The 24,176-nt window shown below is 40.6% G+C and overlaps 1 protein-coding gene and 2 long non-coding RNA genes across 5 annotated transcripts; 2 read left to right on the forward strand and 1 right to left on the reverse strand.

Annotated features, from left to right (window-relative positions):
- The first annotated feature begins 41 nt into the window (after positions 1-41).
- On the forward strand, positions 42-2,433 carry LOC142065398 (uncharacterized). The gene is made up of 2 exons (XR_012663399.1): positions 42-624; positions 1,583-2,433. It is a non-coding gene; the product is annotated as an uncharacterized LOC142065398 (long non-coding RNA).
- Positions 2,434-4,256: 1,823 nt separating this feature from the next.
- On the reverse strand, positions 4,257-11,306 carry APOH (apolipoprotein H). Of its 3 annotated transcripts, none has more exons than XM_075111468.1 (8): positions 11,222-11,306; positions 9,891-10,067; positions 9,173-9,269; positions 7,749-7,825; positions 6,973-7,161; positions 6,190-6,369; positions 5,502-5,699; positions 4,257-4,656 (listed from the first exon to the last, which is right to left on the reverse strand). In XM_075111468.1, exons 1-8 carry the CDS (start codon positions 11,283-11,285, stop codon positions 4,586-4,588), a joined length of 1,053 nt encoding a protein of 350 aa, XP_074967569.1. In that variant the 5' UTR covers positions 11,286-11,306; the 3' UTR covers positions 4,257-4,585. The 3 variants fall into 3 exon arrangements, with proteins under 3 accessions (XP_074967569.1, XP_074967568.1, XP_074967570.1); XM_075111467.1 differs by having other exon boundaries at positions 9,173-9,272; XM_075111469.1 differs by lacking the exon at positions 9,891-10,067 and having other exon boundaries at positions 9,173-9,272; positions 11,222-11,303.
- Positions 7,158-11,308, forward strand: LOC142065399 (uncharacterized). Its single transcript, XR_012663400.1, has 2 exons — positions 7,158-8,572; positions 11,165-11,308. It is a non-coding gene; the product is annotated as an uncharacterized LOC142065399 (long non-coding RNA).
- The last annotated feature ends 12,868 nt before the right edge of the window (positions 11,309-24,176 follow it).

Raw genomic sequence — 24,176 nt, forward strand, 5'->3', positions numbered from 1 at the left:
CCCCGCCGGCCCCCGCCTTGCCCTTTCCCTTTCCGCTTCCGTTTCCGCGGGCCGCCGCCGGTTGCCAGGCGACGCGGCCGGCGGCGGCCCGGGCCGGCCCCGGGGCGGGAAACCTGAGGCGGCCGGTGGCAGCGGCGCCGCCTGTGAGGAGAGCCCTGAGGGGCTGCGGTTGTGTCCGGGGGGTTGTTCGCGCCCGGGAGCCGGCACGGGAAAAAAACCCTTTGGGCTGGGGAGAGTAAAAGTGTGCGGTGAAGGCGGTCCTGTCACACCGCAGAAACACGGTCGCTGCCGCGATGGTTAATCGCCGTCCGGAGTCGTTACCGTCACCTCGCACTGAGGGAGCGCCAAGGGAGAAGTGGGAGACGGCGGGAGATCGTGGGGTCGGCTGGTGCCCTGGTGAGGCGGGGGTGGGCCCGGTGCTTCAGCTCCGCCGGAGGGCCCGGGCCGGGAGAGGGGAGCAGGAGCAGCGGGAGGCAGCTCGGCGTTCCTCGGGGTGCGCCTCGTTGTTTTAATTGCTGCTGGCTGGGTATCGGCTGTGCCTCTGTCCTCGTTATCATCAATATTTGGGGAAATAAATGCTTCCACACAGCTCAGTGAAAAATATTTGCCGCTCTGCAACTAAAGGTCAGTAAATCCGAAGTAGCTTTTCAGCCTGAGCAATGTTTTTGTAGCTCCATATGGGCGTTAGAAACGTGAGCGGGTGAAATGAGACTGAAATTGTAGGTGCGGGCTGAATAATTGCAGAGCCAATTTTAGCCACACTTTCTGAGTATTTCTAAGTAAAAATTGTTCAAGTATATCCTTGTAGATAGTAGAGTGATTTTGAGTTCACTTTAAAACATTTAATATGCTCAATATTGCTCACATTTCCTGGGTTATGTTCTACCCCAAGGACAGAAAATAGGAGGGGGTGTTGGTAATAGAAGAATTTAAAAGTACACGCCTGACATGCACTGCCTGACACAAGAGATACAGGTTACACTTGGTTTTTTGTAGCCGTGTCAAGAAAACCATCAATTAATCCAGAAGGATCAGAGAAATCTCCCAGTCCTTTCAGCTCTTCAGCCTCTTCCTGAGTCAATTAAATAATTCTGTATGCATAATCCCAAATAAAATGTGTGACCTCTTTGATTCAGTTAATTAGTTCTCTTTCCCAAAAATCTGTCACTGACCTTACTGTGTGTATAGCACCTAAAGTGCTTTTATCTCAAGCGAGTAAACTCTTCAACTCTTCTAAGCTTGATTCACATACACATATGCATCAAACAAGAATTTCTTAAATGTTCAGTAGAAAATTGGCTGTTTTCTTTGATTTCTCAGCTGATCTTCAGCAGAAATGATTCTGTGTTAGGGCTTGTTTAGTGGTAGATATGACAGCTACCTGGTTGCATGCTCGGATTGCACATAGCTCCTTAAATCGATATTTGCATAGAGTGGTGCAAAAATGAGTGATGGAGTATTTAATCCATGGTAGAATCTCATTATTAGATTATGAAGATTATTTATTATCTTTAAATTCCAAATGTAAAATGATTTTCATTTAATATATTTTTGAAGATATGACTACTTTGTTTTAAAATAGTGGAAGATTCTTGCACCACAGTAAGACTGCTGGGCGGTTTACTTGCTCAAAGAACTGTACTTGCCACTTTTCACCTCTGAATCACCACTTCAGAAACCCAGATTTGTCATGGGAATTTTCTAATTATTATGAAATCAATTTGTCCAACCCAGTCCAAATCACAAGAGACAGACAACAGTTTTGTCAGTCAGTAGAATATGGGAGGCTGAATGCACTTGACAACGTGACTCTTTCCAGGCAGGTTTTCAAGGGCAGCACGGGAGCGTGTTGGCCAGGTGATATGGTGAGGTTTGCATTTCTTCTAGCTTTGCAAACCTGCTTTCTGACAGTTGAAAAGGAATGGAATTTCTAAGCCAACTCTTTTGTATGTTGTTCTTCATCGATTTGTATCTGCACATTGCCTTCAGATTTTAATACGTCTCTGTCATTTTGAAAAACTGGATTTGCTGGTATATGGTGAAAAAGAATACGAGGCAGAGCAGAACCAATGGATTGGAACCGGTACTCCAGGACAGTTTTCCTGAGAGAACAGATCCAGTTTCTGGGTCTGCTTACCGTCGCAGAGCAGGGTGGCCGGAGAGGTTGAAGCCTACCTGCATTGATTTGACAATCACACAACTTCTGTCCAAAAAGAAAGAAAAACTACAGATTCAAGAAATGACCGAGGTCTCGCCTCCAGCCAAAGCTGCAGCCTGGACACAATGAGTGCTGATGTGCACTGACCCTCCGGAGGAAAACACTAAAGATACACACCTGTAGAACACGTAGATACCCCAGCCAGAATACAGAACAAATTCCTAGTTTGAATTGTAAAAATATCTTAATTTAAGTAAAAGACATTCAGTCCTTTTTTTTTTGTCTCACTTTACCATGTTCTTTTATCAGTGTGACTGTCTCAGCAGGTTGCCTCGAGGAACAAGAGCACAGCTTAAGGCATTCTTTCAAACATCTTTAAAAAAAAGGCAGGTTTCACACACTCATGCCAGCCTTTGGAACACCTCTAGTTGCAATACATTATTTTTCAGACCTTCGAAGCAAGCCTTTCGTGTCTGAAAAGTTGTGATTCACAAACACCTCAATACTTCAAAGACCTACCAGGTCACAGATATTTTTTCTCCCTTTTCTTGCTTCAGGAGACTAGATAATAAATTTGGCATATGAACATTGGCTCCTAAGGGTGATTCTTTAAAATATTCAAATACTGCATATCCAGCTAGGAAGCAGGGCCAGCTGACGTGATCAGTTGTTATCCTGCTGCATGGGAAAGTAGAACTGGGAAAATCTGCTTAGAAAAACCTGAATGTTCCTGGGGCAATTGTTTTCGTGCAAAATACAAATAATTTCAGGGGAAAGAGGCATTTCTGTGGCAGCGAATGCTAACTTTACTTACGCCAACTTCACAGTGTTTTGCTGTGAAAGACAAGTTAATATTAAACTGTTTTGTATCTTAGCTACTGTCCCAAACATCCCAGTCCCAGAGCTGTGTCCACACAACATTTAGGCTAGATTCCCAAACAGATAGGATCCTGTCAGCTGATCTATGTACGTGTTAAAGTAGTTATGAATATCTTGGCCTGTCAGTCAAATGTCGTTCAAGGATCCCACTGAAACATGTTAGGAGCCAAAACACAGTGCACATTGTACCAGCGAAATACCCTCTTCAGTCGCTGGTGTGAATTTGTCCGCTCTACATTAGAGAATTAGATTGCTGATGAGTACAAAGTATTAAATACTTAAAAGCTGCCTCAATCTCTCCGTAAAAATAGGAAGTATAAGAACAAATTCTATCAGTCATACTATTAAAATATTCATGTGCAGCCTTCAAAAAAAAAAAAGATAATTAGAGCATGTTCAGAGATTTTTAATGGTAGCTGTAGCATCTTATGAGGAGTTTGATCTTAATGTTAAATGGCCCTTTCAGAAAGTTCTATGGTAGGTTGCTTACTGGGTAGCTTACTTCTGCTTTTAATCACAGAGAAAGCTTTTATACTTCAGAGGGAACCACATATGACTCATGACAATTTATTATAAGTGTACAACAAATATTTCTCTATCACTTTTCTAGGATGTTGACATTATAATTATTTATTCTGAATGGAAATACAGGCATAAGCACAGGAGTTGCCAGACTGGATCATACCAGTGAAATACCTGTATCATGAATCAAACTGAAAGTACAGTTTACTTCAAAGCTACTTAATGACCAGAAATCATTACTATTGCTCAATGGTGTACGAGTGTCTTTTTTTTTTTAAAGGAATCAGTTACATTACACAATATTGAAACAGTGGTAAAAATTAACAGTTGTGTAAAACAACAGTTTCAGGTGAAGTTAGAATCTCAAAAACATGAATAGTCTTACTAACTTCAGCAAATTCTTTTAAAGGTGTAAAAGAACCCTTTATCTGTTGCTATTGACATTTAAACCATGGTTGGATACTTGGCGTCTAAACTCATTTGGAAATCTCAGTCTTTCTACTTACGTAAATTCTGGAAAATCCTAGGCTGATGACCCTCTGTCTATCTATAATTAAAGGTCCACTCCATATCAGAGGGGAGCGGTAATGGAATCAGAACCCAGCTAATTACTGATGATGAAGGCCTTTCTGTATAAATTAGTTAAGAGCTAAAGGGCTTGATTGACGATTAGGTAATATGAAATAAGAACACGCTATTGGCTGAAAATTACTTTATTGTAAAGGGACTGCTATTGAGAAAGTCATTTACAGTTGCGTAAGTGTTGGGAATATGGAAAGAGAAGCAGTATTGTGGGGATTTTGAAGAAGGCAGAGAAAAGAGAATGAAAGTTAATGGCTGAAATAATGTGTCACAGCTTGTGAAAGAGGCTGCTAGGGATGGTGGTTGGGAAAACAGCTGAGACCGTGTTCGCAGAGAATCTGGAGCTCGCCTGCAAATTTACACTCACAGAACCGAAGTTTTCCTCCCATATGTAATGTTTTGTCTCAGTAAGACCAGGATTTAGTATTGTATCACTTCTCTGATTCACGCCTGATCTTCACATGGTTTCATGTCGGATGGGTCCTTCTTCACCAGGCTTGAAAAAAAGCCTCGTTCTGTTGGAAACAAGTAAAGAACTTGGATTAAATTCTTGAATTCATTATGTCTCACGGACCTTGCTAGGTGAGCAATCAGTCTTTGCATCATAGTAGAACCCCTAGAAGAAATACACTGTTTTAATTTCTATTCTGATGAAAGCTAAGCTACATCCGTCAGAACCCAAGCCAAATGTGAGGAAAGGTGTTCTTATCATGCGTAGGCTGTGTTTTTTCCTTCACTTACAAATGAAAAGAAAGAAATATTCTATGGAAGGGATATTGATAAAACAAATGCAAAGCATTTCCCCTTGCTAACAAACTTCAGTGTTTAGTCTGTCTGTTCTGAAAACCTGTGTGCCTGTGGACGAGTTCCTCTAGCATCAACTCCTCACTACAGCTGTCAGCTGCTTTTCAAGGCTTTTGGTCCAAAGTCAGAACCAGCACGTTACCTATCAGCATAACGTGGGAGCGATTCACCGCATGGGGGTGAATACGTCGGGTTCTCAAGGCTGCAGAAGTGTTCAGGCTCTTTTCCCCTGTAGAAGACGTTGATCCAAGGATTCATGAAATCCTGGAATACTTTACATATGACCTTTTGTTTGGGCTAGGCCACCTCTAAATAACACCTTTTAAGAACAGAACAGGGATTAAAGCAGAGCTCTGACATATCCAAAAGAAAAGTCTCGCTGTGCATTCTCTCCTCCTCTCAGGCCATTTCTTTCTAAATACCCAATAAGTTTAGTGCAAGGCAGATGAATTAGCCAGTCAAATAGGGCTCAGAGGTGAATTATGGTGTTGCCCCCACACTAAAGTACTTGTTATTCCACCAACAGAAGCTGTTTCATGATTAGCCTAGCGTGTACCTTTGAAACAGGCGGGGAGAGTGAGGTTGCCATCCACACATGGAACAGCTACAGTATAGGCACAGGATTTTTCTTTGTTCTTGCAGAAGAAGGATACGGTTTCACCGTGCTGAATGCCTTCCTTAAGGTCTTTCTGAACACTTTTCTTCTCGCCGTTGTACAGCACTACAGCTTTCTTAGCTGGTATTTTGCACGGTCCTGGAAAACCATCCAGTTATGAGCAACACGTAAGGATAAGTAGGACTCTATTTTGAAAAGTGGGTGATTAGATCCCACCGGAAATCTGTACAGTTGACATGTGGGAATGAAAAACAATGTGTCCCACACATACATAATACTTCTGCTGGTATTACAATGCTGAAGAAATTCAGACCCCTAAGTACAGTATCAAAAGTTTCCCGTGAAATCCAGCCTCAGTAAAATTTCTAATTATATTAAATATGAAGAGGAGAGGAAATACTTAGATGAATAAAGGTTTCTGGCTGATTATTGAAGCCAATTCAAATACATCATGTCATACAACGTTCAGTGCTGGGAGTGATCTTAGATTATCAGAGCCTTGAAATCACTGTTTCAGTTTTCTTTTGAGGACAGCTCTTGCACAAAGGTATAATAGCTCATGAACAGTGGTCTTTTAGGAAAATTCAGTTTCTAACAGAAAGCGTATGGTTTCTAAAAGGTAGCATACCTTTACAGGATGGCTTTGTGGACCAGTTTCCAGTCTTCTCACATCGGGAATGCTTAGGTCCGTCCAGCACGTAGCTGGACTGGCAGCCAAAGCTGACACTCTCGTTATAGTGATATGTTCTACGAACAGCAAACTCTATGAATCCATTTTCTATTCCTGTTGGAGTGGGGCATGTGACAACTGCAGTACAAAAACAAAACGAAGGCTTTATCAATGTGTGGTTCAAAAGACTTCAAAATATATGTCAAAAAATGCATTAAATTTTCATGGTGGTTCATTTCAGCCTCTTGCACAGGAAGACACAGCTAGAGGAAAGATAGTTTAAAAAAAACACAATAAATAACTATTACTTGTTTTAATCCATATCTATTGCAATCTGTGTTTATATCCAAAAACTACTTAAATGTGGCAAAATTTCGCTGAAACCAGTGAAGTGCTTAAGATTATGGGTGAGGTTTTCTATTTCTTACATTAATCCTAGCACTTAGTAGAATAAAATGTCCGCTGCGCTCTGGAGGCCAGGCTCTGATTCCCCACTGTGAACTACGTTTAGCAGGTTTTGTTTATATAACCTTCACACCTGCAGCAAATATTTTGTCAGTCCCACGTCACATGCGATGTTGTTAGCCATCAGCTTGCATTCACGAGTCTAACTTTCAGAATAATTCTACTGCATGTTTGCAATAGCAATTGTTAAAAAAATATTATTAAGGTTGTTCATGTAGTTTCACATATACAATTCTAGGGAATATTTTTAGGTGTTGATAAAAGTAAGTTACTTACCCTTGCACTCTGGAATGCTGCTCCAGTTCCCGTTGGCTGTGCAGGTAGCCGTCTCGTTCCCAATAAGTGCGAGGGGAGGCACACATTCAAAAGTAATTGTGTCCAGGAAATTAGAAATGTTTCCAGGTTTTAACCGATGGTAAGAAAGGACTCCAAATTCGGGAAGTGAGGGAGGTGCACAAGTCACCGCTAGAAAAGCGGAGCATTCAGAGAAATGAAAGCTTAAAGATCTAATTATTATTAGAATCACAGGAGCAGCATGCTTATAACCAAATTAACCCACGCTGCCCCTTACAGAAGCGTGGCTAACAAAACAAATAGTTCAGAATAAAAGTCTCAGGAACTGCAGAGTACGTACTTCATGATTTCTGCTGTATTTTTCAGACAATATTATGCAGTATATTGCTTTTTCAGTAAAGTGCTTATGCAGGCCAGGTTATAGGAAAAACACGTATAACAGTTGCAAAGGCATGACAATATCCTCTTTTTATACACAGGGAGAATGAATTTGAGTCCATAAGCATCTTAACCTTCAGCTGTAAATAGCATCCCTGATCCTGGCCTTTTGTACAGACCTTTAAACTCTATTTCTCTAAAACTAGAATCCATACATCTAAAACAAAATATAGAGGGTTCTTCATGATTTTCCTAACTGTATTCAGCAGAGCACTACAGAAGGCCTCTAAATAAAAGTCTATGTAATTCTGAGCAACATAAAGGACCCATTCTGTAATAAGAACAAGGATAGAGTAGGTTTTTGGTCATTAAACACATACGTTGACACTGTGGAAGAGTTCCACTCCACTTCCCATCTGCCATGCATTGGCTGGTTCTTGTCCCCACAAGGTTGTAACTGAAAACAAAAAGAGCTGGCTATCAGAAAGCTTAATGAACACGGAGAAGAATCAAGTTGTTCTTTGCAAGAAAGATTACCATTTCTCATAAACAGACTCAAGAGTCCAGTTCTGAAATCCTTCTCTGGTTCTAGCACTTACTGACCTCAAAGGAAATTTAGATTCAAATACAAAAAGTTTTCGGTATTTGAGTACTGCAGGTATCCAGACAAAAGGCTTAATGCAATAAGATATTTTGCTGTTTCAACTGTATATTCTATCTTATGTATTAATTTCTACAAGTGATTAATGCTGTGGATATGTGTAAGTAGTGAGCATTGATCTGTGATTGCTCCTGAGAGGAGTTCCAAGCTAATTGGTGCAATTAGGATCAAACTATTGCAAAGAACTCAGCACTCTTTAGAACTAAAGTCACTGAGGTGCATTATTTTATTTTAATGCTAGATAGCCCAATTTACTTTCCATATGCACTCTAAATGCTTTTCTTCCGTCCTCTGTACTTATATTATTAGCACTTACTCTGAGTTTTAAAGAACTGTTCATTGTGTATCTGTCATTTCAATATCACACAGCTGAAAACCAGTAAATTATAATTAGCAAAATTAAATCAAGTCCCATTGCTACATTTGGTGTCATAGTCAAATTTATTTATTCTTATCTTGCTCTGATTTTGCAGAAGAAGGTGTCTGATGCTGTTGACACTCTTCAGTGAGCTCTAGGCTACGTCTCACCTATGACCTTGCCAGGTAAGTACTGTTTATTCATTAATTACCCAAGTAAAATGAACTGTATATTACTATCAAATATTTCCTTGCATTTACCGTAACACTTTTTCTTTAAATGCATCCTCATTTCTAAAGCTGGCAAGTAGCCTTGAGTAAAAGTGTTTGCTCCAGGGACCAAATTAGGATTAACCTCATGTTTGCATTTACTGAGCTCAGAACGGCATAGAAACAAATTTTTCAGTCTCCAGAGCCTAACAGCATGCCAACTTAGATGGAGATTATCTTCTCTCTGCTGTAGGATTTCATCTCATGATGTAATAAGAGGATTTAAAAAGCCGGGGAAAGCAGTCTGGAATAAATCTTTACATAAAATCTCTACTATTCTGATGGTTTTCATATCTGTAAGACATTGCTTTGGAGTAGCAAAGCTCTGGGACATTATAGCCAAGACTGAACAGGAGGATCACGATATGCAATTGTTTTTTAGTTTCTGAAGTGGAGGTGGGCTTTTATGTACACTTTTCTAAGGTCCCTGGCTTGCAATACTGCAGCAGGTGATGCTAGAAAGTAATATTGTGGTTTAGGTTATTTATTTAAGAGCATGAGGAAGGGAACGCTTACCCTGGTTCACATGAAAAACTTATAGAACTCTGATAGTGGAGGTCTATAAAATCAATTTTTCCATGTTGCAAGGGTCCAGGACTGGGACATCTCTTTGCTGCTAATTAAACATAAAAAATGATAGTATTATTTCAGGAGACATGAAGCTAGGATAAGGGAAACGAGCTGATCTTAAAGGGGTCCTGGTGTCATTCGTGCTTCTCCACTCCCATATACTACATTTCATAAATCTAGGAATTCTCCATTTCTATCAAAATGTAGTAGTTTCAAAGTTTTTATAATTAAATAATTTTTAACACTTGATTGTCTGAGGAAAATAACTTCTATGCAATAAAATGATAAGAATTAAGAAAGAGGGATAAAATAAATGCAGGTGTTATCAAGCAGTTTGTGTCATTAGAGCATAAGCACTGCTGGGCTGGGTCAGATTAAGGTTCGTCTTGTCCAGGTCCAATCTCCATCACCACCTGGGAGCAGAGGCTTAGGGAAAAGCATGGGACATGTATGGGAAGATCCTTCCCCTGTTACTTGCCCCTCTTCTTCCCCACACCCAGTTGTCTTCCAACAAGTAAGGAAAGAACAGTCAGAAAACAGAAGTGTATCAGTTTAAATATATCAGATTAATCACGTGGACTACAAAATATCCTTTCAGGTCAACGCATGGCTTGTCAGCGAGATGGTGTAAAATCTAGGGATAGGATTTACTTTGTTTACTTACGTAGGCATAACAGCGTATTGAGAGGCCACTTGCCAGTCGGGAGGCAGGTGTACTTCCTTTGGCCGTTATTGGGGACGAACCCAGGCCTACAGGTATACTCTATTTCCTCACCCACGTCATACACACTTTTGTTTACATCAACTGTGGCAAACAGCACTTCTGGTGGCCTGGGACAAACTGGAGGAAAGGAGACACTTTACAAGAAATTGGGCAAAAAGTTGGAGTTCGGTTTATTGCTCAGCTGTTTTTGTATTATCATCAACTATAGTGTGTTCCTGCACTGAGCTAAACGGTCCTTTCGTAATCTATAGGTACGTAACTTCCTGAGGCAGCTGGTGGCTGCTATAACTATTAGCCAGAAAAAAAGGTGTTCTTCCTCTTCTCCTCGGCAGCTCTATCAGCGGCCCCAGTTCGATTTTGTGTCACTTTTTTTTACTAAAATTTGCTTTAGCTTCAGAATGGATTTATGAAGGCATTCTGCAAAGCGAGTCAATTATGGTAAATTATTTTGGACAAAGGAGGGTGAGAGGGACTTAGAGGCAAATGAATGCATTTGATTTTTAATCCATATTAGTTTGGTGGGGTCAGCCTGAAATGAGCTTTTCTTTTTTTAAAATAATATTTTTCTGTGGCTTCCCCAGATTTTCTGTTCCGTGGGGCAAACGCTCTGTTACATGAGACATTTCTGATTCCAAAACAGCTTTAACGTGTTGACAGTGTGAACAACTTGTCACCCGGAGAGTGAGAACAGGAGGGGAGCAGCCAGGGAGGAATGGGGGGTGCAGACTGTGCTCCTGCAAAGGACATGGCGAGAGGCTCCTGCTGGAATTGTGGGGAGAGGACAGAGGAACACAGAGTTCGCGCTGTAGAAGGGCATAGCAAACAGAGGGAGGCAGTACGTGGAAGAGTGCCCAGAGCCCTTGGTGTGGGGGAAAGAGGGGCAAAAGCAAGGCAGGGGCTGTGCCAGGCAGCCCCTGCAGCAGAGGGGAAAGCGAGATAAGCAGGGAGCTGGGCAGAGGGAAGGAGCGAGGTTAACTCCTGGCACACGCAATGCCCCCAGCATGCAGGCAGCCTGGTTTCCACAGCTTCTGTCAATATTTCTTCTGTTTTCCTCCATGTTATACTTTTGTATACAGCAATTGACCTCACCATAGGAAGAGACAGAGGAAGGAACGGAAGGGAAAAAGAGAGGAAATAGATTTCAGAGAAAACTCCCCTTCAGAACAGTTGACCAGAATTGTCTGAAGGTTTTAAAATCCTCTTGCTTTCTACAGCTTTCCTCGTTCACACTTCAGGATAGCATTGGCCGTTAGAAAGTGGAAGATGCTTACCTTTCGCTGCAAGAGCACAGTGGCTCAGAGCAACTACGCACGCAACCAGCGCCAGGGAGTACATTGCCGCCAGTCCACAAGCCCAAATGACCCTCGGTCCAGTGTTTCTTCTCTTAAAAATAAAGGCAACCACAAAAGGATGGTTACATATTAACTCTTTGTATTTATTCCTATTCTAGTAAACAGAAGATAAAAGGTTCCTTGTGCTGCATGTAATAAAGGATGAAACCACCATCACATGTTGTGTTCGTACATAATGCAGGAATTCAAAGAGCGATCTCTGCTGAAAACATCTCCTCTCCAGTTGTTTCTGCAGAGCATCTCCTGTTGGGACCGATGGTTTTGAAAAAACAGTATTATCTTCTCAGCATCTTTAGAGGGTGAGGATGTTTGGAATATGATATCAGATCAAATAATAGAACTGTCACGAAGAAGCTTTTGTTTATCACTCGAGCGTGTACTTTTCTATGTACCAGAGTCCTCAGAGTTATAACAAAATCTTTTTAAGGCAAAATGCTTAGTGTTGGAGTAACACTGATATTGTCATATGCCTCCAGTGATGATACCGGCTTTCTGCTACTTTATACTGGTTGATGATCTGTCCTGAAATTCAGGCTTTAGAGGCCTGTTTGATCAGATTCATGTCATCAATAAGTGTCTTCCAATTAACAGATAACTAAAAGCAGCAGAGGCAGGGCCCACAATGCCTGCACTGTGGGAAAAGTTAAATAAACTTCTACGCTGTGCTTATCTGTGACAAGGGGGTCAAACTTAAATGATATTTTTGGGCGGTATGAAAACTTGTTTTGGTGCTATGATTTGGGGTCATCAGGTCAAAACTCCACAGATATCAGCTGAGGTTCTAATCACTGCAGTTCTCCTAATTTAGCAGATTTGAACTGCAGGAGCATCTGAAATGCAACCGAAATAACATTTGTGTAATCATTGTTCCACACTTTGGTGTTTCTAATCTAAGTATCCTCCTTCCCTGCTGACTCACAGCCTGTGAGGGGGAGTGGGGGACATTTGAAGCTCTAACGAGAAGCTAGGTTATGTCAAACTCTTACTGTTGTGAACTTAAATAGTTTGTTTATTTTTGTTTTATAAAGTTTCTCTGTTTGCATTTAAAACACAAATTTTTGCCACAACATTAAACAATTAGGAACATGCTATTCTTCTCAGAAAGAAAATGGTATGAATGTCCTACTCAAAATATTTACCAAATACACAGCGCCAAAGGGCAAAGTACCAGTCCTAAATCAACAGAAAAAAATTTACTGCATTTTCTGTATTTACATCTGATTATTTTTCCATTTGTCACAGTCTGATTCTCTTCTCTTTCTCTGCAAAATTTCACAAGTATCTTTTCCCTTCCCAACACATGGCAATGCTGTAATGAACTTTCTTGCCTCTGGTTTAAATCCTTCCTTAGATCTGCCTGCTATTTTGATTACATTCTTTTCTGTGTTTAAAATAGCACAGGGGTAGATGGGCACGATTTTATCCATTTCAATGTTGACCATATGAGCATTTCTCAATGTGCTCGGCAGATGGCAGAATGTACCGTACAGATATAAACAGGAACTGAAAAGTTTTCTATACTACTTTAAGAAGAGGGGAAAAAAATTGGCTTAAATTATATGCACGTTAATTTTTCCATAGCTTTTGTGTGTGATAACTTTACTGCTTTTAAAATTGAAAGTAAAACTGAATAATTGCATGTGAAACTGAAAGAGGAATGAATATTTCAGTACGCTTTTCGCAGAACTGCGTAATAACTGCCAATATTGTGATTCTTTTTGAAAACCTATTTCTGTGCAACAAGAAGCATTAGAATATATGTTACAAATAACTGTGTCTTCCCCAGTAACTGGAGAAGATGTGGCTATTATTGTATGGATTCACTTGCCAGAGCACGAGCAAACCAACCTAGTTCGTTCTGTATTTGGTGATAGTGTGTAATTATATATATCATCTGACTTTTCCATCAGATCCAGCCCACTCCTTTCGCACATGTGCTATTTATTATTGTAGCTCCTATGAACCCAATCGTGAAGCAGAACTTTGTTTCATTAGTGACCATATAAATACACAGCAGACTGATGGTCTCTACCACAGATAGTATTATTTTCTAAGGAAGGAAATAGTAGCTGCAAGTGGGGAAAGTAGTGCAAGAACACCCAGAGATGAGATCGGCTAGCACGATATGTGGAATATCAGCATCACAGCAATCTAATTGCTACTCAGTTTTGTGCTAGCATTACCTAAAAGGAGAATATGCAGGAGGGATGTAAATGAACCGGCTTCACAGAAGTGGTGTTGCCCAGATAAAAATATAAAAGGCAGCCTAGCAGAGATCAAGGGTGCGTCGTTGAAAAGATGGCAATTAAATGGTAGAGACCGGCTTCACTGGCTGATCAGAGTGGTTCCAGGAAGGAATAAGGGAGAGGAAGAGGATAAAGCCAGCAAAGGCCTTAAAAGTGAAGGTAAAAATGTCGTATGGAAAGGAAGGAGGAAAAAAATAGTAAAGGGATGCTAAAAGAAAAATGATGATGAAAAACAGTCTCTGCAGCAGCATTATTCACTGATACCAGGGGTCAGCTGGAGCTGTCACGACAATAGGAAAAGACATTGTGATAATCGGGACCCAAGACAATAAAAGGTAGACAAAGACTTTCAGACGGGAATTGGTGTCTCCTAGCAATATTAGGCAGAAAGTTTGCAAGAACTAGACAGACTGGAGGTCAGTGCGAGCTAACAGTTCCCCCAGCTAATGAGCCAGACCTTATGTCCTTCCTCTAATCTGTCCGTCTGCTTCTCTAGTTGATGCTGTAATTTTCCTGATATCGTCGGGTATGTCACACCTCTGATCCTGCCACAGTCTTCCTGGCAGTCTGTCCTTCCAGACAGTGAGTGTTGGGTCTGCATTACTCACCATTCTCAAGATTTTGTGACGGTTCTTCGACCAGAAGATGCACGACACAAACAGTTCAAAATGCAGATGTTGCTCAAGTCAACAGGCATGTACTGAATAGGGACACTGAGGTAGAATATTAAAGAGAAGCCTGAATGCAGCCCTCCCTTATGTGCCAGCACCCACTTGCTGAGGCACTCTCTCTGGCATGAAAGCTGGCCGTGGGACTGTACTCGGACCAACAATCTCATCCTTTTCCTGCAAGGCTAAGATATTCAGATTCCAGCTTCCTTCATGCTCTTCCTTATGTTTCACTGGGTTTCCACGTGTACCCATTCCTCTCTCTGGAATATGATGAGGTGATGGTGAGATGGCTAATGGATGTATCCATGTTCCTCTGCAGGAGCAGGCATTAAGTCATGGATCCAATCATGGACCTTCGATATCGCCAAGATAGTTCTATTGATATTTGTTCAAAGTTCATTTATGCACTGCACAAGCATTTTTATCGCCTCTAGTCAATACATCCAATATTGAAGTGAGTGCTCCATCACACTGAAGAGAGAAGAAATTAAAAGCAAGGTGGTAAACTGAGTCATTTTTAGCCTTCAAGAAAAATAATTGCATTCAGTTCTGGAAAAGTATAAACTATTCCTAATTCCTAAATATTGGTTGCACTTCATATTTAATATGTAACTGGACAGGCAATTTAGGTGTATATGTTCATTATCAGCAAAATATTTAGCCAGCCAGAAGCCAAGATCCATTTGCAGTTAATTATTTTCGAGTGAATATTTATATTTCTTGTGTTTGGAGATGTTGGAAGTAAGCACACAGTGACTGCTATTGACCTGAAAGAATGTCTTGGTGACATGAAAACTAACCAGTGTCTGTATCATTCTTAAAAAGATTATTTTCACTTAGTAGCATATTTCAGGGGTAAACTGCAGTTATAGTTACCATTGATGTTCCACAATGGTTTTTCTGAAGTTAGTGAAATAATTATCACTTTAGTCCCAGACCTTAAATCGTTTTAAGCACCCACCAGTTTGCTGGAAGTGTAGTATTAAAATACCCAATCCTGTATTAATCTGAGACGTCAGAATTTTTCCAGGTGATAGCAGACCTATATTCTCTCACAGAGGCATGAAGGTGGTCTAGTTTTCACATATATTAAACTCAGAGCGTACAAAACCAGGGAGCTTTTTAAAGCTACTTCTTCCTCTTCTCATTTCCTGCACAGAAAATCCGGAGAATCTCTCTCACAGTTTTGTGACCCAAATATTGTGAAACAGTCTGTTCCTCTCATAAATTCGTCAAAAGTCTGTCTAAAAAATCCTGTGTTAAATGTCTTCATCAGGAATGTTAAATTATGAAGCCTTGGGGGCAAATTATTCTCTATGAGGCTTTGAATCTGCAGTGAACAGTCCTGCAAGGGACAATTTTTGAGATGTCAACATAAAAGCACGGCATGGACCCACAGACACTCTCATCCTTTTTTTGTCCTGTCCCACCTTTTTGCCTTTTCCCTCAGCGCAGGTGTAGAGACACACAACTGCATTCAAGGAAGAAGCCAGGCAGCCATCGTAAGAGAGAGGTCAGAAAAGACCTCCAAGCTCAAGCCAAACTGTTTCTCTTCTCCCATCAAGCTTGAAACAAAGTTTTCAAAATTCCCTTCATCATGATTGTTCCACTTTGTGTTAAGCCGGATGCCACAGATTTCTGTGAGAGCAGTGTCTGGCCTTGTTTATGTACATACATCCTCAGGTTGTCATCTTGTTTACAAGCTGGAGAGAGTTCAGAGCTGGTCAGGATCTGATGCAAGTTCTCCAAGGAAAGCGCGCTGCTGCAGGAATGCACTTTACACTTCCAGTACATCAAAAATGTCATTAGCATTTTACCACTCTGTGATCCAGCAGAGCAATCCTTGCTAGTTTTCATCCTAGGATGACTTCATCCCTCCTGATAAAGGATTTCTCTGGGTGAACAAGAACACACTTAAATTGCCTGTGCCTCCCTTGGTGCCTTGCCATAATACAATCAGAAAGCCCAGCTACCACCAGCTTTATTTACTGCCTTTCTTTGGTTTTCCCAAATGACAAATAAGGGGATCAATAACCACACAGCCATTTGGTATATTCATTCATATTAAAAACTTCATCGAAAAGTGCGTGTGTCTAAAAGCGGCCTAGAATTGATGCTTTTTGGCTGTGTCGGAGGCGTCCATTGGTATCACCTAATAAATCGACAGCTTCAATCTAGACAGATCCTGTGATCTCTATTAACCCATGGATATCATCTGTCAAATTCTGTCTGGGCAGAAGTCCAGAGTGTTCCAGATGAATAAATCTACCTTCTTTGTGATTCAGGTCCTGTACAGCGTAATCAAAAAGTGGATACTGATCTCCCTTATGGTCTAAGCCAAACCCTTCACAAGCCAGGCGGACCCTTGTCATTGGCTTCATTTGGGGCGTTTTAATGGGATTTTATCAATGTTTTTATATGTGACATGAATCAATTTATATATAACCAACAAAATTACAAGTTAGGATTTTTTCCCAATCTTTATTAATCAACATAAATAGTTGACTATAATTTTTCCTCATATATTTTTAACCTGGTATTCTTAGCAAATTTACACCAAAAGGGGAAATTCTCAACTTCACTGTTGACTGCCAAGTCTGAAAAAGCTAAAAATGTAGTCTCAGGACTGGAAATTTAACAAAATGTTGGATCCATGGGAAGGCCATTGACCTTTACAAGCTGATTTTGAAGAGTGTTCTTTAATATTTAAACACAAGTGGGTGATTTTAGGGCTAATGCAATAGGGAAGATGAGTTTGTCTTGCGCTAGACATTTTGCTAGGAAATCATGCTCCTGTTGAACCTTCCTCCTACACCTCTGCTGATGTGGCCTATGTCTGGTGCTCATGACATCGCATTATTCTGCGTCTGGATCCTGCTAACAGACTCATCTTGTACCACAAAGTATGATACTTTTATAGCGTGGACCATTAGAGAGTAGGGAGATATCAATAAACTAATTTCACTTTGTGGCAGCCTCTGGTCTCCAGCAATAAATCCAGGGCAAAGCCTTTCTAAGAGGAAGCAGATTTTGAAGGGGCCAGTATCAATAACTGGAATCAGATTTTCAGAAGGGCTCAAATTCTATTTAGACAACTAAACGAAGGCCATGCTTTTAAAAGTGCTCACTTTATTAAAGTAAATATTTGGTGTATTGGGTTCTTTGGAAAACATAGCTATCTCTTTTGGTTTCCAGAAGGCCACTCAGCTGCTTTGACAATTTCCACGTAGCAGATCTCTAAAATTTTTTATTCTAATGTTGTAATCTGCATCATCATCTAGCCAGTGTTTTCCTGGAGTTTTACATTTATTTTGTAATTTTATGTAAAAATAACAAAACCCAAATATCAAAGGTTGATTCCCTTTATTCATTGCACATGGAGATTTTTCAGTGCACGTCGAGACACAAAGATGCTGACAGCGTTTTGGCAGCAGAGTTAAATAAAATTGCCATCGTTCTAATATTGCCAGAACTGATACCAGTGACATTCTCATAAATTTAAGTTTTGAAAAGAGAATATGTCCAGATGTTTTGAAGAGAGCAGGTCACGAGCATTCTACAGAGTGCGTATTATTTATGACACAAGTTGAAATTGTGCAGAAAGCACATGTATGTATGCTTGCTACACTTTTTGTGTCATCTTTTTTTATTTCTAGGGAAAAAAGTTACCTCATTTTTCTCCCTCATGTCACTTAAGCATGTGGTCATTAATGAGAAGGTCATTTTATTTCCCATGGACATCAGAGTATAGCCAAGTTGAACAGGAGTCCACTGTACAGTTTGGCTTAACCACTGTTCCAAACCTTTTTCAAGGCAGCTGCCTAGCTCCTCTATCACAGACGTGACATAACGCACCTGGAACAAAATCCACTGGCACTTGCATATGGGATGCCCTGGGTTTTTTTCTTTAGCGGTGTTTTGTGGGTGAGATGCCTGACTTTTCAAATTATGGTTTCTGGAAGAAAACTATTTAAAAATGTAATTAATGTTGGAAGAGCATCTGTAACATTTTATGTTCTTACAAATAGCAATTTTTGGCTATTAAGGTCACCATACCTTGTGAAACTGAATGGTAGAATGAGACTTACTTGGTGCAACCTAAGGAGCTGTTCCCTTGTTATGATATGTATTAGTCTGCTAATCTTTTCAGTCTCTAATCCACAATACTGGATTAAAAGACCAGAAATAGTCTCTACCGTCATTAAAGGACAGTTTCTGAGTTTTTTTTTTTGGAAAATGAAAATTCCATGGGGAGTGGAATGAATGTTAAATGCCAACAAACAGAATGCTTTCTCATGTGACATCTTCGCAGCGGAGAGGTTTTCCACACTTCATTTTTCAGTTAACTGTCACTTTGGGTTTTTGAAACGTTTTTTTGAAATTAAGGTCAGCTTGTTTTGTGCATCAGTGTGTTCTCTTTTCGGTTCTTCTGAATTAAACAAATATTTTAAAGCTGTATTTGTCCAGCCAAACTCTTGTCATTTCAATTATTAGCGTTTCCGTAAGTGTAAATGCTTGTGTAGAGCACAGACAGACATGCTATAATGGGAAATCGTACCGTTGAAAATTACACTCTGCTTTCTCTGCATCAACATGTCATAAAGGAATGGTGGCACAGAAGTGAATACCCTGTATATTCCAGCTGATATTAATTTGGTTTCCTCTCACATTTATTCTCTAGAATAAACCAAATGCAACATGAAAGTCACTATTCCTTGTATATGTGATAAATGATATTCAGCTGTCAAAAATAATGATTTGAAGTATGATATATACACATTATCTATTTACACCCCATCTTCACATGGCAAAATTCTCCTCAGCTTCCTCTTGCAAAACTATCATCCCTTTCAATAGATTTGTGGGAATATAGTAAATAAAATATACCTCACCTTTCTGTCCGCACTGAAATAGTGGGAAACGCCCCTTTGACTTCAATGTCAGCGAGATGACATCGCATGGCCCATAACTAGCATAAAGAAACTGTAAGGATTGTCCTGGTATATCAGGAGCTAGCGGATGCTTGACATAATGATATGCCAAACCTGATGTTTTCCAGCAATGAAGCAGCGTAAAGTAATTTACTCTTTGTACCAGTTTAGTGTTAGAAAAGCACACTGGAGATTCCAGCAGACTATCAGGAAAAGGCATCAGGACAGGGCAGGGCCTCTGCTTTCCCAGCCCGTTTTTGATATACACATTTTACTCTTCAAGGGATCACATGTAGACACACCTGTGGAGTTCCTTTTACCTGCAAGCTTAAACCTAATGTGTACAGCTTGCACTTTTAATGCAAAAAGACCGGAAAAAACAGGTTTTTGAGGGTAACTTCTTGTAAGCTGGCATTGATGCGGTCAATATTTTTTCTTTAGTTAAAGAAGAAAACGAAGGCCGTAGGAGCGGCGGTGCTGGTGCAGGCAGGGCCCATCTAACGGAGAGTTTTGCCTCCGACAGTGAGGTGCACGCCTAAGAACTGTGAACAAGGCAAGCAGATGTGATGCTTCCTCCTAAGAACCTCTCACTTTCTGAGCATTTTCTGTTTAGGGAATTTGCTGAGCCAGCTGCGGTCTGTGCTCGGTAACATCCGACGTTTGCCTCTCCCAGGCGTTCTCACTCCCCTGAGCCCATGTAAGTGTCCCGCACCGCCGCTGGCTTCTTACGGTCGGTTCTTCCGGGCAAGGAACTCCAGGGGTCAGCTGTCCATTGCAAAACCCACCTACTTTGTTTCTTTCAAACCTGTGTGCCATGTTTCTCTGAATAAATAATAGAGGCTCTCTTGTTTGGTTGGTACAAGAGAGGTTTGTTCTTTTCTCCACATCGTTTGAGTGCTTTGTTTGTATTTCAAAGTCTGAGTCTTTCTGCCTTTTTTGTGCGTACAGTTGAAGACTGAAGATTTGCCTACACAAGAGAATTGTTCTGATGTACTCAAAAGAATGTGAATTACTTTTTGGAAGAAATATTCAAAATTTTCCACAGTGATTGCTGGTGGGAAGGACAAAATCCGCGAAACAACAATGATAGCAAATACTCCAGCTGAGGCAGAAAGTTTTATTTATACAATCTCAAAAGAGACAAAACCCACGAAACATCCCAAAGGACCCCCATCCCATTTCAGTGTATAGCAGCAGCAAGCTCTGATTCAGCTCTGTGACTAGGAGATGTTTCAGCAGGCCTCTAATACGCCTGAGGTACAGGAAAAGAAAACAATAGGCTGTCACTCAGTATTCTGATGAGAAACCGACATAAAAAATGTATTTTACACTCAGCGTTCTGTATATTGTTAGCCATTTATTTTCAATTCTATGGAGAGCTGCTGTGAGGGTAATTCGCAGGCAGCTACTCGCTACCTACGTGAGGAATGGTTTTTGCACGACTTTCAAGGAAACGCAAGTTGAAATAATGGTATCATTTACATGTCGCAAAGGGAAGTAGGATTTTGCTGATTAGCGCATATCAATGAACTGTAATTTCATCCCTGGTAAATGATTAATTGTTATGATATGCCATTTTTTTCCCTAGAATTTTTCAGAAATATTTTTTCTGTGACATTTCATCTCTCGCGGGACATTGTTTCTGTACTTAGTCTTCTTTTTTACTGTGTTTTAATACATACATTCAAAATTTCACATTACTACTAGCACGTGTAAACAAGCTGTCTGTCCCACGGATAATTTAATAATAAAGTCTGTCTAGTGACCCAGTCTCTCCCATCCTGCGCTCTGAGTAACTTGGAGGTGAAAAGGGCAGAGAAAAGAATTCGTGTAAGTACAGAAAGCCGCAGATAGAGTTGTGCAGGCCGTAAACACGGAGAGGCAGAAAGGCACAGAAAGATGCAGAAACCAGTGTGGGGATGAGAGAGAGAAAATATTTCTATCTCCTTCTCCCGCTGGGGTAACGGACATACAAACACTCACACAAATGTATTTATTTGTTACCACAGCCTACATTTTTCTAATTTTTGGAAACATTTAGGGTACCTTGCTGCCAAAGTGTCTGTGTAAGAACAATAAATGATTTTGTTGTGAAGGTGCAGTAGGACCTGGAAAAACCACAGGAGTAGCGGATGTTTTCTCATAATGAAGAGCTACTGGTCAAAACGTGACAAACTCATGAGAGGGAGCTTCAAAACTGAACTCTGTAGGTGAGTTCAAAGAAAGGATGTGTTGCGTGGAAAAAGGAGTTAGGGAAACCTGGCTTCTGCAATCTGACTCGGCAATCTGGGTATTAGTGGAAACTGTTAACTGCTTTTGACTTAATTATGGCAAGTAATTATTCCGCAGGAGGTGCTGGTAGAAGTGTCTCATAAGCTGACTGCATGGAAATTCCTGTGGAAGATGAGACTGGGTGAAGCAAATAGTTTTTAGATAGCAGGTTTCAGTGATCAGGTCATCCTTCCTAAAAGGGATTTGGAAAATAGCTGCTTGTTCTGATAACTGTCTAAAAAAGGAAGTGGTTGTAATTTGCTTTGAAATGTGAAGAGAAATTAGGTCGTGATTGTCCTCATAGGTCTCAAGCAGGAAGTGATTCCTGCTTGTTGAATATTTCTTATGAACAGGAAATAATAAAACGGAGAGCTACGATTGACAAAGAGGTTGATGAAGGTGTTCTCCTCGGTTCTGCCTTTGAGCTGATCCGATGCAGTGCATGTAAATAGGGGCAGAACAATCCAGGCACTTTTCCTTTAGGAAGGAGAATCTTTTTAATTGCTTTTTGATCTAAAAACGATACAGGCAGTTGCGTGCTGATCCAGCAGATGAGTAAAAAGAGAAGGCATTTCACAGGCAGCAGAGTGACTCTAAGAAACCTCTTTCAAAATGAACACAGATGCTCGCACTTATGGACCTAGGGTGGGGTTAATGCAAATATAGAAAGGACTTGAGAAGTTGTGCTTGCTGCAGCAATAATCAATTTCTTCAGAGAAAAACTCATAAACCCTCCTATGGGAACTTCTATCAGGGATGAACTCTCTAGGATATTATGCAAATATTCATACGGGAGTAAATTTGTTATCAGAAGACCCTGTAAATGGCTCTTTGGAGTCAGGAATTCTGGAGCTGCTTGCCAGGAGATTGGAAAAGCTGGTACTCCGATCTAACAACCGTGTATATGCCTGAACACAAACAACAATAATGCTGACTCCTTGTCCAGATGGCCTGAATCAGAAACAAATTGCAAACACTACCCTAAGCAGAAGAGCAAGTCATGGGCTGCTGGAGGGGACATGCACGCACAGGAAGAGAAGGCAGATGTCTTTCCTCCAGTAATTTGCAGGGGAAGGATGAGTTCCCGTATCACCCGCAGGACCTGAGTGCAGAGTGTCCAGTCGTCCCAGCAAGAGGATGCTGATGTTAGGTTAGCGTGTACCAAAAGCACCCGGTGAACGGAATGCAGTACGCCTTCCTACCGTCGCTGTGAGGGTGCCCTGGTCATAGCAACAAATCTTGATGTTTGATGGTGAATATATACACATACACATATATAAAAAAGCATTGTCCAAGAGCCATGGGTCCAAAATACAGCAGTAAGGGGAGTTATGTATTCTATCCAGTAAAGGGAAGGTTGTGTTATAATGGTTTACCTGGCTACCTGAGGGTGCTCTGCACACACAGCAGATGTCTTCTCTTGCCTAATGTGTACAGCCACAACATACAAACAATTACTTGGTTTGAGATGAAATGATTGCTTTACAGAGACAGAGCCAAGTGATCCCAACATGACCTCACAGTGCATGACTGGTGTGGTTTGGCCCTTCCCTGGGGCAGGTGCTGGCACTAAGAGCCTGGGGCAGTCACCAATGTTCCGGTGAATGAATCTTGACCAGAGTCACTCTCTGGAAAGAAACTGGAATCCGGAACGATTCCACAGGTTTGTGAGATTTTAAGGAACAACCGAACATATAGATTGCCCCAAATCTGACGCAATGAGAGTTGCATCTGATTCAGCCCGATTCTCCAGTTTCGGTAGCTGTGTTTGTAATACAGCACTGAAGGAATAGAAATAAATACGCTCCATATTTCTTGATGGAACACTTAATGAGAGTACAAAATGTTTCTCAGTGCTCCTCATGCTTTGGCATAAGTTAATTAAGGCAAGAAAAATCTATTCCCTCTGAAGAGGAATAAGGGATTTGAAACATTTGTAGAATAGGTAGAAACCAAATTAAAAATCTTTGTATTTTATTGAATTTCAGATCAAATTTGAAAGTAGTTGCTTGCAAAATAAAAGTCTGTGAAGCAAGGGCATACAGAAACAGTTTATAGGGCATCTGCCTCAGTTCTAGAAGTTTAGAAAAAAAGCGGGGTTATCTCCGTCATCAGTTATTTGCTGAACCGCCATGGACACACCCGGTCAGCCAGGCGGCACCCAGAAAGCTAGGTTTTAAAATGACAAATAAGATTGTGTGTAACAAGTTATTTCTGTTCTGTTGTAAATGTCCGTGTGCACTTTTCCCATCAGCAAATAAGACTTAATTTAATTAGCCGGCTTTCCTTCTTGTGAAATAAGACGTGCTGCACATGCTTACACAGACAGGCTTAGGAGTATGTAGGTATCCTGGGGTAGAGGAACTTTCATCCATTTCCCGTGTGAAAATTTATAGCCAAGAGAACAACATTTATTTAAAAATTATGATCAGGACTTGGGTTTTTTTTGTCTAGCACATATCTTGCGTTCTATGCACATGCAGTCACGCTTTATGTGGTGTTTTTCTGAATGTATGGAGGTACTGTCTAAACTGCACTATGGGAGAATGGAGGTATGCCACAGGCAGATGATGTTTCTATGTCCAGGGAACATTTTGTGTGGAATGTGAATAAATGAAGATGAACAGTTCTATTATTTTACAGAATACTTTATGACGTTGTCAGTGTGCTGCATAAAGGAATAGTGAAAGCCTTTTGTGTACATGTTGGCTGCGTTAATTAGTGAAAAAGACTTGCTGTATGTTTCCTACACTTT

Source organism: Phalacrocorax aristotelis, chromosome 16 (genome assembly GCF_949628215.1).
Source record: "Phalacrocorax aristotelis chromosome 16, bGulAri2.1, whole genome shotgun sequence".
NCBI lineage: Eukaryota > Metazoa > Chordata > Aves > Suliformes > Phalacrocoracidae > Phalacrocorax > Phalacrocorax aristotelis.